The following is a 13,292-nucleotide window of genomic DNA, read 5'->3' as shown; positions in this document are numbered from 1 at the left end:
CCAAAAAATTCGAACTCTTGGTTTGTGTAAAAGAGAAATCGGAGCTCCTGGTTTGTGTGAAGTGAATTTACGGAATGAGTTAATGAGGACTGTCGTATTCAGTTTGACTGGTTTAAATATGCATAATCTTTAGGCTCCAGACAGTAAGATTCAAAGTAAATTTCTGTCCATAAGATAAAACACATTGCTTCGATAAAGTTAAACCGATTTGGTGATTGTAAACCCTAATTCCCACGTAGGAAACAACAAACCGTAATTCCCATAGGAAAGAAATCTGTTCCACGAAACCCTAAGTCTCTAGCCATTATCTTCTTGCATCCAAAAGCACTCCGAATTTAACCCTAATTAGGATATACAATGCATGGAACCGCGATCGAATCGAGCACCGATTCGAAAATGTTTACGTGGTACTGTACTCAAGTGTTTAAACATGTTGGTGTTAGGTGTTAATCACCTCTTTCGTTTTCTTGAAAGTAGCCCTATACAAAGCATGTAGACTCGAACGTTCTACATCTTACGTTCCAAGAAAATGATGTGCGACTTAGTGATCATACATGGGACCATGCAGCATTGCCTAAAAGATTCATATATGTGTTTGTGTGTGTATATATGTATTTATGGTTATAATTATTTGCTCAAAATTTGAATGGGACTGCAGACCAGAATTTACTTTTATTATATAATGAAAGGGTGATACTAGATTAGGTGAATCGAACTATACATAAGGTTTAATTATCTGACTATAATAGTAACCTTACTCTCTAAATCTGCATAAGGTGGTTAGAAAGAACCAAGACCTCGGAATGAGCCATCAACTACAAAGTATGCTACTTTATTCTCGCTTAGAGCGATTAGAAAGGACTAAAACCTCTGATAGAATACAAAAGTTTGAACTTTAACAGACGTTTCAAATTATTTTTTACAGAAGCAAACATTATTATCCATGAACTTCATTTGTGTGTATTTTTATGCATCTAATCAAATCTTTGTGGCAATTATAATTTTCATGACATGATACATTACAACAATAGACCTCTTACCAAACCATATTTACCACCTCTAAGTTATTGTAATTAGACTTTTGTGATGAATTCTTAGTCATGAGCTGCCCCACAAAATCTAAGTATGGCACTGTTAATTATTAAAGAATCTGATTTCCTTCCAAACTTCCCAAAAAAACACCGAGTGAATTAGCATTTGATGAAAACAATAATTCCCTTAATTTGTTTCGTCATGCCCATCCTGGATTTGAGTTTGCTAATTTGCTAAACACCCCTAGAAGGAGGAAGATCGGAATCGACACTTGGGCTGGAACTCATAAGGGCCATTTCCAACCGAATGGTCCAGAGGGCCAAAAGATCGAAAATAGCCCGAAAACCGTCTCCAACCGAGGGATAGGCCAAAGGGCTGTGGAATTTGAAAGGGCCCCATGAAATCGGAGAAGGCTGGAGGGCTGGTTGCATGCAGCCAGCTCGGGGTTGGCCAGAAAAATCATATTTCCTATTGGTTATAACCGACAAGAATGCTTAAGAAAAAAATTCAAATGCAACGGCTAGCTAACGTCAGCTAGCCGTTGCATTTGAATATTATTTTTTTACAGTTCTATTATTTTTTTTTATTTACAAAATTTTTCCTATAACTTCTATTTTTCATTTTTTTTAAATTCTATTTTTTTTCCTTTAATTTTTAATTTACAAAATTTGTTTCATATTTTTTTTAAATTCCATTTTTTCCTATAACTTTTATTTCACAAAATTTGTTTTATTTTATTTTAAATTCTATTTTTATCCTATAACTTCTATTTCACAAAATTTGTTTCATATTAAGGTTGTTCCTTAGTTGGCTGACACACCATGGCTGCTGCTCTGTTTTGTTTGTTGCGCCTTACTTGAACTTCTTCATCAGACTCCTCATCTTCTTGTCTCATTTGCGCCCATCTTGCTTCCAATTTGGAATTGGATGAGGACCCCCAATTGGAATCCGAAGAGGATCTAAAGTTGGAATTCATTGCAAACTTGAATTGAAATAGATTGAATTCAAAGTTGTGTGAATTATAGCCCAATATCCACTCTATTTATAGCAAAAGAAAATTTCAAATCCAACGGTTAGCTGACGTCAGCATGATGTCAGCTACTAACGGCTAGCTGACGTCACTTAGCCGTTAGATTTGAATTTAAGTTGTAGTTTTTAAATAATAAATTATATTTGGCCCTTTGGCCCTCGGTTGGAGATGGCCTATATATATATATATATATTTATAGTTCGAGTTTTGAAACTAACAACAAATCTGCATGAAGTGGCTGCACATCTAAAAGCCCAGTTACATCATATATATGCCTCAATTGATAATTAAAGGCTGAAGACTTGCTATTCATGTTTGGAGGAACGGAATCCAGGACCTATCGTAATCCTGAAATCAAATCTAGAACCTATCCTAAACCTAACTCATTTCCGCTAAATTTAGTGATGATTTTTTAGGCTGACACTTCTCTGGTAAAAGGGCCAATTGTTTTTTCAATAAAGTGCATATAGAGGCCTTTGATCCAGAACAACACAAGTGGATAATTGCTGTATTTTTATCATCAACCCGAACCAATGACAAGCTATAGGTTCTTGGATCAACAAAAAACGAAAAAAAAAAAAAAGAAAAGAAAACAAGAGTGTAGGCAAATAGACAACTGACCATCAACCTCAGAACACCATCATTGAATTTCACAGAAGTATCTTACTTGTACAACCATAAACGTCCTGCATCTCCGAGATAATGTGGACCCCGAATCGAAAACTGCCCCTCGCTACGGCAGACTTGAGCAATTGATCGAACAAGATGCGAGATCCTGTACACAAGAAATGCATCTTCTTCCATGCCCCATCATCCATGACACAATCAGCTTGTCTGTTTCCTGACCACCTGGCTTTATTCCTTTGCATTATTCTTTGATGACCACACGCGGCATGGAGAGTACCACATAGAAATGTGAAGTTCCCGTTTCGATATAATTCGCTTCACTACAGCCTTTGCCTTCATTCTAAACTGCCTTATATATCTGCAGCTCTTTCGCGATTTCCCAACTGCAACGGCAGTTCCAGGCAGGTTTTCTGGAGCCATGTTGGAAGGCAAAGCCGTCGTCAATGAGACTGATATGCTTCAAACAATGCAGCAAGACGCTCTCCAGTTAGCTGCAAGGGCTCTCGATAACTTCGATGTCACTGAACCCACTGAGATTGCCCAATTCATAAAGAAGGTCACCTCTCTTTCCTGGATTATCCTCAGCATTGAATCCTCAATAAATCATTTGAAATTCACGTGTTTATTTTTGCCTTCTTTGCTTGTTTCCATGCAGGAATTTGATGACACGTACGGGCTGGGGTGGCAGTGCATCGTAGGAACAGATTTTGGTTCGTTTGTGACACACAGCCAAGGCTGCTTCATCTATTTCTTCGTCGGTAGCCTTGCATTCTTGCTTTTCAGGGGAACAGCCAATCTCGCTGTGGAAGCAAATAACATCCTGCCGTTGGAGGCCGTGACGGCATAAGCTCTGCTTCGTAAAACTTTGCTTCCTTTTCGTTCTCCTCGAATTTGTATATCAAAAAAATAAATAAATGAACAAATTCCAAGAACTGTAGAGGATATAACGGAGTCTTCTGCAGCCATGAGGCACGGCAACAGACCCAGATTCAGTCACCCGACGGATAATATTATCACCGTCGGGATCAGAAGGGAAAACACGAAGTTCCTCAAGCAAAGGACTGTTGAAACATATAGGAACTTCAAAGTTCTGTCACTTGGTGTTGCCGTCTTATGTAAGTCATTCTCGTAAAATTACAATTTATTTGTTTTCATGATCTTTTTTTTCTCAAGAATTATTGTAACTAGCATTCAGGGTTATAAATAATTATACTTCAAAATCAAATTGACTTATGAACTAGAAATCAATCCCCACATATTCCAGTAGCAAAGGATTACGAATGTCGTATGTTATTTTTCGAAACATTGTGGTGAGTTAGACTAACTAATCCACAACTCCGATACAAGTATGAAGGAAAATCTACTGCTTCTGCATGAAATTCCTCGACGAACGACTTGAACCCAATAGCAGAACTTCTTTCTTATTGTCAATGACTTATTCTACACGCGACCATTCTTGAAGAGCCAATCTCGCTTCATCCTTCTTTGCTTAACTTTGTGAATGGTCAGTGCCTCAAATTCTACTTCAATCCCTCACCTAAAAACGTCTCAGCCATGACTGCATACATCACAAATTCCCTGTTGCACCAGCTGAAATGTTAAAAGAAAAGAAAAACCAAAATTTGTGTACATAGAACGATTCAAATTTCAACTCAAAAGCTGTTTACGAGTTTGTGTGTGTGTGTGTGTGTGTGTGTGTGTGTGTGAGAGAGAGAGAGAGAGAGAGAGAGAGAGAGAGTACCATGTATTTTGTAAGGTTCAGAGAGTGAGCACAAAAGCTGTTCAGTCTTCAGAAGGTGAGAACAAAAGCCGGGGCATCCTTTCTTGGCCCGGCAATAGAACGGTAAACATAGACTTTATCAGCCTGACTGTCATCACCAATTTCATCATCCTTCATCACCTCAACATTCAACCTCGGCACCTTACTTGCCAATGACCGACAGGCATTCATTGTCACAAGGCAGGCTGACATCCAAAGTGACCTCATAGATTCATATTTCTCTAAACCTGAGAGCAAAGCTGCGTCCCCAAACGGGCAGTCCCGTATCTCAAGTTTCTTGAGCTTGGGGCAACCATTCATCACGTACTGCATCCCCTGATCACTGTCTCCAGCGAAGGCTACTGAAAGGTATTCCAAATTCTTGGCATATTTCCCAATGTATTCAAATGTAAGGTCAGTCAGTAAACCTGAAACCGAAAGCCTTTCGAGTTTAGTGCAAGTCTTCACCACCGCACCAAAAGCCTCATCCATAGGCTCACCCGTCAGGTGATCTGGTTTTGCTGGGGTCATTATGCAGAGACGGAAGTGGGTTATATCAGGGCAGTTTTGTGCAACAGTTGCTACAGCGGCATTAGTCATCTGCCAACAAAAGTAGAGGACATAGCGGAGTCTTGGACAGCCATTGGACACAGCAACAAATCCAGATCCAGTCACCCCATCAACAATATCATCTCCATCGGGAGAAGAAGGGAAAACACGGAGTTCCTCAAGCAAAGGACAGTTTGATCCAACAGCCTCCAACCCTTGGTCTTCCACTGTGTCCAGCACCTGCAGAAAAAATTGATATTAAGAGTTAGCACCTACAGTCAACATGTACCATGTCATTGTTGTGATCAACAAACAGCGATTTCAAAATGCTATTACCTCAATAGATTAGCATTCTCAAAATGAAGAAACTATTATGTCATTGTTGTGATCAACCAATAACGATTTCAAAACCGCTATTGTTTTTCTCGTCTAACTTTATCAGATTAGCTTTCTCAAAATGAAGAACTGTTATATATAAAAGAGAAAGAAATGGGGCATTTACCCAAAGGCGCCGGAGATGTGGACAATAAGGAACAAGTTTAGCAAGGTCCCAACTTTGCAAAGTTGCTGCATAGCTCAAATTCAGGAAAGTAAGATTCGTACAGACAGGATACAGAACCGGGAGATAAAGAGCTGTTGCTTGCCATAAACCAGAGACTGCATATAAATTCTTGCAATTGCTAAACACTCTTTCGAGTTCTGAATGCTGAGAGGGTGTGAGCTCTTGCCAGAACGAGCCGGTGCCTAGCTCCAGAAGTTGAGGAGCATGGGTGAGAAGACTTCGTAGTTGGTCCAAGGTTACAGTTTTATTAACCTTTAACACCTTCAGTGATTTGCACCTACTTACAAGACTCTCAAGAGCATCGAAGTCGACATCGGAATTCAGGCAGGAAAAGTTTAGGATTTCCATTGACGTGAAGGTTTCAGGGAAGCAGCTTAACCAGTCTCCACTTTTATCATCGATGTCGTTTTCCTGTATGTCGAGCTCAGTCAAATTCCTGTAAAACCAAATTAGGATGGGATTTAGGTGTTTTCCTCAACAAGTGAAGTTCAGCATAAGCAGTAAAGCATATAGATCAAACATGCAGATTTTGGGGATAGAACGTCATCGGACTACCGGTCTTAGATCTCGGGCATGTTTCGATTGCTTCCTTCTAGAAAAATGTTTCTAAGTATGTTATCACGTAAAACTTGGGGGGTTCTAGATCATAAACGCACTTTCTGAAAAAAGACCCACCATGTCATTGTTCGAAGAGTGCTTTTTCGGAAAGCACTTTGATTTTTAATAAAGGTTTCATTGTCTTCCTACTAAAAGTACTCCTAGTATAAGACTTTCTAAGCAGTAGTGAAAGCGATCTCACAAACCAATCGAAAAAGCACTTAAAAACCAAATCAAAATGAAAAAGACACTTACTTGCAGTCAGTGGCAATGGCTTCAAGGCCATCGGTGCTGAACCCGTCACAGCTGAGCAGCGACAGAGCTTTGAACCCAGCAAAAGAAGCAGCCAAGAACTCAAGGCTCTCATCACTCACCGTCATCCTCTTCAGCCTCAGCTCCTCGAGCTGCGGGTATTCAGCAGCGAACACCTCCAGCCACGGCCGAACGTCGCCGCCCCAATTCGGAGGCACCAGATTGAAGTCCGAGAACCGCGGCCTCCCTTCAGGGTCACGCTTCGGATGTTGGGAAACCGCCGGGTCACGATCTCCGGCGACACGGAGTAGCAGTTTCCAATGAAGACGTGGCGGCGAGAGTGGCGCTCCACGTCGTACCAGTCCTTGCAGACCAGCGAGACGGAGCTCCGGTCCTTGGGTGACGTGACCAGGTTCAGCACCTGCTCCAGAACCTTCTTTCTTTGGGAATCCATGCAAGGGAGAGGGAGGTCTAAGTGTGGTGGAAGCTGTGAGAAATGGTGTGGAAATCCGGATGTGAGAGGAGAAGAAAAGGTTGGAGCGAGAGTGATGAACGGGAGGTTGATGTAGCGAAGAAGGAGAGAGAAGATCAAGAGAGTGGAGCATTATACCAGTGGCAGTAGCACCGCAGAGGAAATATAACTAAACCTTTGGTTAATTTTTAATCACGGTAATTAGAGGACTTTCGAAGCAACAAAAATATTATTGTTACGGTATTTCTACTCATTTTTACTTGCGTCTAACGTCTTTTAAAATCTTGTTAATAATTGACTTAAAATACTTTTATCATGCACCGTAATATTTCGAGCTAGTTTAAGTTGCGTTGCTTTAAACACCAATTAACCTAGTGTAGGTAGATTCTCCTTCCTTAAACATCATTCGCGGTGTCATGTCGAAAGTGGAGTGGAGACTTATCTTGAGCTCCCACTATGTCCCCCAGAGCTTAAACAAACCCATGTTCTTCCAACGGCCTTCTTTGCTGGGTGTCCATATAAAATATCGGTGTCTGTTGTTTGTCGGCAACGTTTCACGTGGCGGCACTATGAGAGAAATAAGCCACAAGCTCCGCACTTTGTTGTTAATGCGTCACCAAATGGATCTTATATCTTGGTTCAGCTTACATTGCACATAGCACCAAGTTTAGTGCTAAGCACAACACATTTTGAGTGGGCCAGTAACAAAAAGCTCCTATTAGTGTCAGTTGATAAGCTTAATTCATTGAACGTAAGGGTGAAATCAAGGGTGTTTACATAAGTGGGCAGTGGTTTTTGTTGGATGATGTAGGTAGGGACGGACTTACATTGGGACCAAGGTGAGTTTAGGACCACCATCAAAGGAGGTCTCATAATCATCATCAATGTGATCTCAGGACCACCCATAGTCTGAAAACTATGCAAGTGAATATTATCCGACGACCCTCTGAATGTTTGATAAAAATTCCTACTGTGCCTATTAAGTGTTTGATGTAATGTATGCTAGGTATCTCTCAACAGGTTACGTTGTCATCGCTTGACAAATCCTTTTGTTATCACTCATCATAGTGTTTCAGCATATGTCGAAAACTATTGACATGAGTGCAATATGGTTTGAATAACGACAACAACCCCACCAAATATTCGACTAAATTCTTATTTTATTAAAAAAACAGTACTGGTGAAACCATCTAAATCCACGAGAGACTGATAGGAAGTTACAACGGAGGAAGATCTGCTGCTGCCGCTTCAAGTAATTAATTCCTCGACGAATGATTTGAATTCGAAAACAAAACTTCTTAAATGTGCGTCCAAGTGTTTGTGAATTAATCGTCAGACGCCGGCTCAATTCAAATGCGACGAGTCCCTCCCAAAGATGAAACGCCTACCCCAGTCGGATACCACCAGTGCTCTGTTGCGCCAGCTCACTTGTTTGCTGAAACATTGTTCAAACGCAAATGCGTTACGAATGAAATCAATATTTTGATTTTTCTATGGTACAAACACGTAAACGCGCGATAATGTAACAGGACCCTAAAATATGTGTTTGTAACTTTGTGTTGGAATATTTGAAATGGTAAAGTAAATAATACCTTGCATAAACAGAATACCAAAGCCACTGGGAGCTGTGGCCAATCGAAACCCAATCTCCGGGAAGCTGAGCTGCTGTCTGCTCTCCTCCCAACGGAGCAAACTGACCTAGATGCTTGTACCTTTACACAAGAATGAATCATTCTATATGTTAACAACTGACCAAGACATCGCTAAAAATATAGCACCCGTTTGATAATCATCTCGTTTTTTTATTTAATTATCAAAGAAAAAAGGCACTATTTTTCTAGCACAAGAATCGTAATGCATGGCTTTGAACTGTACCTAAAGGGATGGAACCGATGGCGACCTTCTCCACGGAACCTGAGAGGACCTTCAGGACTTTTCTCACACTGTTCCATACGATTGAAACATTTGGCAAGGTAGACACCTTGTTGAGCAGCAACCTGGAATGCGTAGCATTTAAGAGGCAAATAAGACATACAATATGTGGAGAAGAGCCCTTGATAACATTACTAATGTCGAAATGTTCATAAACCAAACCAAGTACCTGTCCTGTGGCTGGAAGGTTTTTCATCTGGGAATCCACTTTGGAAAGAGCGGTCTTGAAATGTTCGATATTCAGCTCCGCGTTTCCCTTCGAAACATCAGCTGTTTCCTTCAGAAGGTCAACCATATTCTTCATCTGTTTACTCTTCAAATATAGCTCCACTTGAGGATACCTTTCACAGATATCCTTAATCACTTCTTGATACTCCTTGATTGTTAGTGTTCCTGAATTATCCTTGTCCGCCTTGCGGAATATGGCAGCAATATCCTCCTGAAAAGCAAACAGGCATTAAAAAAACAAACTAGACATATTGGTGGAAGATTTAAACAAAGAATTGATCCAGGTTATAGCAAACAGAGAATCAACAACTGGTTTATCGTATTGATTTAACGGAGAAACCAGTCAAAAGTGCAGTTACCATGACTTTGCGCTGATTTATTGTCGCACAATCACCAATTGCATACACCTTGTCACAGCCCTCGACTCGCAGCCACTCATCAGTTGCCAAAGCTCGTCGATTGGCCTGATATTCAATTGAACTTCATAAGGCTTCTAGAGAGAGAAGTCAACAGCATCAATGAGAAGAGAAACACACCTGACCAACTTGAGCCATGAAATCCTTTATGAAAGGACGCGTTCCAATACCAGTTGACCAGAGTGCCATTCCGTAAGGCATGGCAGAAACTTCCCCGCCATTTTTCAGTTCTTTGGTAAAGATTTCTTTATCTGTTACTTTCACAACCATGGATCCTGTTTTCAGATCAATACCGTCTCTTTGAAATTTTTCTTCAGCAAAAGCTGTGATTCTTTTGTCAAACCTGCAAAAACACGAGAAGAATTCAATGATAATGAAGAAATAACAAACAGATATTGCTACATTCAATAACAAAATACTAGTTCCAAACAAATAAATAACGAAGGTTTAGATGTCAGTTCTTTACTAACATATTCAGAATATGATCTCCAGCTTCGAGAAGTGTAATTTTAACTAGTTCCTTGACCCCGGGATACAATTTGACCAAATCCTCATTGACATAATCATGAAGTTCTGCAGCAAATTCCACACCAGTTGGACCACCTCCAACAACAGCGAAATGAAGAATTCGCTTCTTCTCCTCATCGCTTACAGTTGGAAGGCTTGCTCTTTCAAAGCAGTCAATAACAGTTTTTCGAATTTTTTGAGCATCTTCTACTTCCTGCATGTAGAAGTAAATTTCCCGAGATTAATAAAACAAAGATGCATACATTCAACTAATCAAAACTCGATTCACAAGAGAAAACTTACAAGAACGTATTCTATTAGTACAAGTGCAGGGTTTACAAGAAAACTACCTTCAAAAAGTGGCAGTTCTCCGTCACACCAGGAGTATTGAATGTGTTAACATTGGCTCCCACAGCTATAATAAGGTAGTCATAATCCACAACGAACTCTTCTTGTCCGTTCAAATTGTTTTCCAGATTAGATCGGCAATAGATTTTCTTGTTTTGTGCGTCGATCTTGAGGCACGCAGCTTCACTGAATTGAACATCTACATTTTTCTGTACAAAAAAAAAAAAAAAAATCAATCCAGTTAAATAATAAGTGATGGCAACGAGAGATTCCCAACACCCAAAGCAACAAGTATTACCTTTCTAACAATGTTTCGAATTGGTTCAACAATGCTGCGAGCTTCCACTGTGCCACAGGTAACACTTGGTAGCAGAGGGGTGAAGGCAAAGTAATTCCGAGGTGATATGACCTGAACCTCATAGTTGGGATTTTTCAGATTCCTTAAGAAACTAGTTCCAGCCCAGCCAGTTCCAAGTACGACGATCTTCTTTTTCTTATTTTCCCCTTGATCTATGCCAGGCGTGCTGCTGATCAGTTTTGGCTCAGAGTTTGCCTCAGCGTAAGCCACATAGCCGCCACCACTGCCACAAGACAAAACAAAAACATAATCAAATCATGTACCAAATAAGATGCGAGCATACCAATAACAAAATCCAGTATCGAAACAAGTAAAAACGCGTAGTTTCAATCTAAACTTCCTAAATATGCGGCAAAATTCGATGAATCCCTGCACCTTGATTTTTTGATAGCCACGGAACCACCAACGAATTGGCTTTGGTTCATAGCTTGAACTAACAGACCATAGCATCATCATTTTAAGTCAATGAAACAGTGTTAATCATGTACACGTAAAATGCTATATTCGTGCATGTTTTGAGTCGCGCCAAAATTGCCACCATAAGACATGAACTAATGCACCAAAGCATCCTTTTAATGGATGAATCTGTGCATACTAATTCTGTTATATCAACAGAGGCGCCACTTTGGCGGCGGTTCATGAAACTCAATGTTTCAGATCGACGAAGTCCAATTTCCTCACAATTTCTTTAACTTACAGACTCAATTTTCCACATATATGAAATGAGTCCAAGAGACTTCCAATTTTAACTTACAGATTCAATGAGATCTGATCGACTACAGAGACTTCCAAAAAAATTGGAGACAAAAAAAAAAAAAACAGTGCACATATTTTTCAGCATGCAATAAAACAGAGCAAATATTTTCCAATTAAAAAGCAATGATCGATGGAAATTAACAGAAAATAAAACAATCTAATAGAGCATAACATAGAGAAAAAAACTGAAAAAAAAAATCTAAATTTAGCAGTTTCGCTCATATTTTCAAATAAATACACAACAATCGAACTGAATAGGCACAGCTGAAGCGGATTGAACATGCAGAAGACGAAAGAGATGGACTCAGAGAGAGAGAGAGAGTAAACCTGACGGCGACGACGACGAGCATTTTGGAAGCCTTAGGATAGTCATGAAACGCTTTAGAAACTCGGTCGAAGAGAGCGAAACCTCGCATTTTCGGCGGTTTCAAGCCTTTCGGCGCTCGGATCCGCAGCCGAAAAAGCACAAAATGTAGAGAGAGAAGCAGAAGGAGGCGGCGGCGGAGGAGGAAGAAGGGCAAGTTACAGAGAGAATTTAGAGAGAGAAACGCGGCTTATATATTGTAGGAATGCATGAGAGGAAAAAAGTGGAAGGCGTTTATATATGGAAAGAAATTAAAAGACTCCGGAGAGGTTGGAGGCGACGGTTTCCAGCCTTGCTGGCGACTTGGAGCGCAAGGCAAAAACCCATGCCACGTGTGACGCGAATGCGAATCGAATCAAAACGGAGCGGTTCGTTTGAAGGAGTTGGACACGTCTGCGGTGGTGGGCACGGACACCTCGAGGCTGCGTAGCTGTAATTTAGCATGCGGCCCCAGAATTCGCGGAGTAACACCAAATCCTTGACCTTTTTTTCTTTTTTATTGGTGCATACTAAATATCGATTCACGAATTCTCGAGATATTTACAAAGAGAATCCAACGAATATCTGGACTCTTATTTTGTGGCCTTTATTAGACTAAATCTCGAGGAATAGACCGAAGACATTTTGACCGGTTTTAGGAATATGCTTTGTTGTTTTTTGACACGTCGAGTATTTGACTTGTTACCTAAGCAAATAAGAGCACTTGGAAGGAAATTATTATTCTTCTTTTAAAACGAAGCATCCTCGAGCATCGCTCGGGTAGCGTTGTTGCGTTGGAGTTCATATAGGAAGATCATTGAAGATGCTCTAAACTCTACAAAATAATTATGATTTTGAAAATAAAATTGACAAAATCTTTAATATGTTCAAAAGTCAGCTCCGTTTCAAAATGTAAAAGTAAACTTTCTTTGATCTGAAAAAAGAAGTAATATTTTTGTAAGGAAAACTAATAAAAATGATTTGAAAACTTTGAATTTTAACGATAAAGATAAAATAAAGAGTAAAGTGAGTAGTATCATGATTGACTTTTTAGTGTAAAAATATGGTTTTTCGTTAAAGTGAACAGTACCGGGAGTTTTTCGTTAAAATTCCCATTTTTATATACTTATTGTTAACCCCTTCCATTCCAAGATGTAAAAAAGGTAATTAGTTATATAGAGAGATATATATATATATATTTTTTTTTTTAACAAATGATATTATCTACACTAAGTGGGGGAGAAATGAGCTTAGCCTTACAATAAACTAGCAATAATACTGTTCAAATTCACATTTGACGAAAATCAAACATAATACCTCTCATTTACTTAAAGAGGAATATCAGTTAGAGTTAGATTTGGTACAAACACCTCCTTTTTATATTCTTTTAGAATCCTTCACTTTTTATGTGTTTTACTCTTTGGCTCGCGTATTTTTTAAGACACTCTTTCTTTCTTTCTTTCTTTTTCGGCCGTACACATGTTTGATCTGGCAGCTGTGGTATTGAAAGAGGACGGTACAAGC

At 39.7% G+C, this 13,292-nt stretch overlaps 3 protein-coding genes across 3 annotated transcripts; 1 reads left to right on the top strand and 2 right to left on the bottom strand.

Moving 5' to 3' along the window:
* The first annotated feature begins 2,864 nt into the window (after nt 1-2,864).
* LOC103964030 (dynein light chain 1, cytoplasmic-like) lies at nt 2,865-3,846 on the top strand. Its single transcript, XM_009376944.3, has 2 exons — nt 2,865-3,245; nt 3,345-3,846. Exons 1-2 carry the CDS (start codon nt 3,108-3,110, stop codon nt 3,534-3,536), a joined length of 330 nt encoding a protein of 109 aa, XP_009375219.1. The 5' UTR covers nt 2,865-3,107; the 3' UTR covers nt 3,537-3,846.
* Nucleotides 3,847-3,889: 43 nt separating this feature from the next.
* Nucleotides 3,890-7,140, bottom strand: LOC103963931 (protein TRANSPORT INHIBITOR RESPONSE 1). The gene is given in 5 exon segments (XM_009376843.3): nt 3,890-4,267; nt 4,431-5,237; nt 5,500-5,995; nt 6,412-6,658; nt 6,661-7,140. Coding segments are annotated over 4 exon segments (1,704 nt in total). The 5' UTR covers nt 6,863-7,140; the 3' UTR covers nt 3,890-4,267; nt 4,431-4,478.
* An 880-nt stretch (nt 7,141-8,020) lies between these two features.
* LOC103964118 (external alternative NAD(P)H-ubiquinone oxidoreductase B2, mitochondrial) lies at nt 8,021-12,292 on the bottom strand. Its single transcript, XM_009377042.3, has 10 exons — nt 11,753-12,292; nt 10,610-10,892; nt 10,314-10,520; nt 9,927-10,177; nt 9,577-9,799; nt 9,400-9,504; nt 8,982-9,251; nt 8,756-8,877; nt 8,473-8,592; nt 8,021-8,315 (listed from the first exon to the last, which is right to left on the bottom strand). Exons 1-10 carry the CDS (start codon nt 11,839-11,841, stop codon nt 8,225-8,227), a joined length of 1,761 nt encoding a protein of 586 aa, XP_009375317.2. The 5' UTR covers nt 11,842-12,292; the 3' UTR covers nt 8,021-8,224.
* Between the last annotated feature and the right edge of the window lie 1,000 nt (nt 12,293-13,292).

The sequence above is a fragment of a genome, unplaced genomic scaffold, assembly GCF_019419815.1.
Source record: "Pyrus x bretschneideri cultivar Hongxiangsu unplaced genomic scaffold, Pyrus_bretschneideri_v1 Contig19, whole genome shotgun sequence".
Lineage (NCBI taxonomy): Eukaryota > Viridiplantae > Streptophyta > Magnoliopsida > Rosales > Rosaceae > Pyrus > Pyrus x bretschneideri.
Note: the sequence above shows the minus strand (reverse complement) of the source record. Positions and strands in the feature narration are given on the sequence as shown.

What these genes read in the sequence shown, in the direction of transcription:
- LOC103964030 (XM_009376944.3), top strand. Translation starts at nt 3,108, where the DNA reads ATGTTGGAAGGCAAAGCCGTCGTCAATGAGACTGATATGCTTCAAACA. An exon ending in TTGCCCAATTCATAAAGAAG is followed by an intron (nt 3,246 to 3,344) that starts GTCACCTCTCTT and finishes GTTTCCATGCAG; the next exon opens with GAATTTGATGACACGTACGG.
- LOC103964118 (XM_009377042.3), bottom strand. Translation starts at nt 11,841, where the DNA reads ATGCGAGGTTTCGCTCTCTTCGACCGAGTTTCTAAAGCGTTTCATGAC. An exon ending in TCATGGCTCAAGTTGGTCAG is followed by an intron (nt 9,505 to 9,576) that starts GTGTGTTTCTCT and finishes ATTGAATATCAG; the next exon opens with GCCAATCGACGAGCTTTGGC. An exon ending in TAAATCAGCGCAAAGTCATG is followed by an intron (nt 9,252 to 9,399) that starts GTAACTGCACTT and finishes TTTGCTTTTCAG; the next exon opens with GAGGATATTGCTGCCATATT.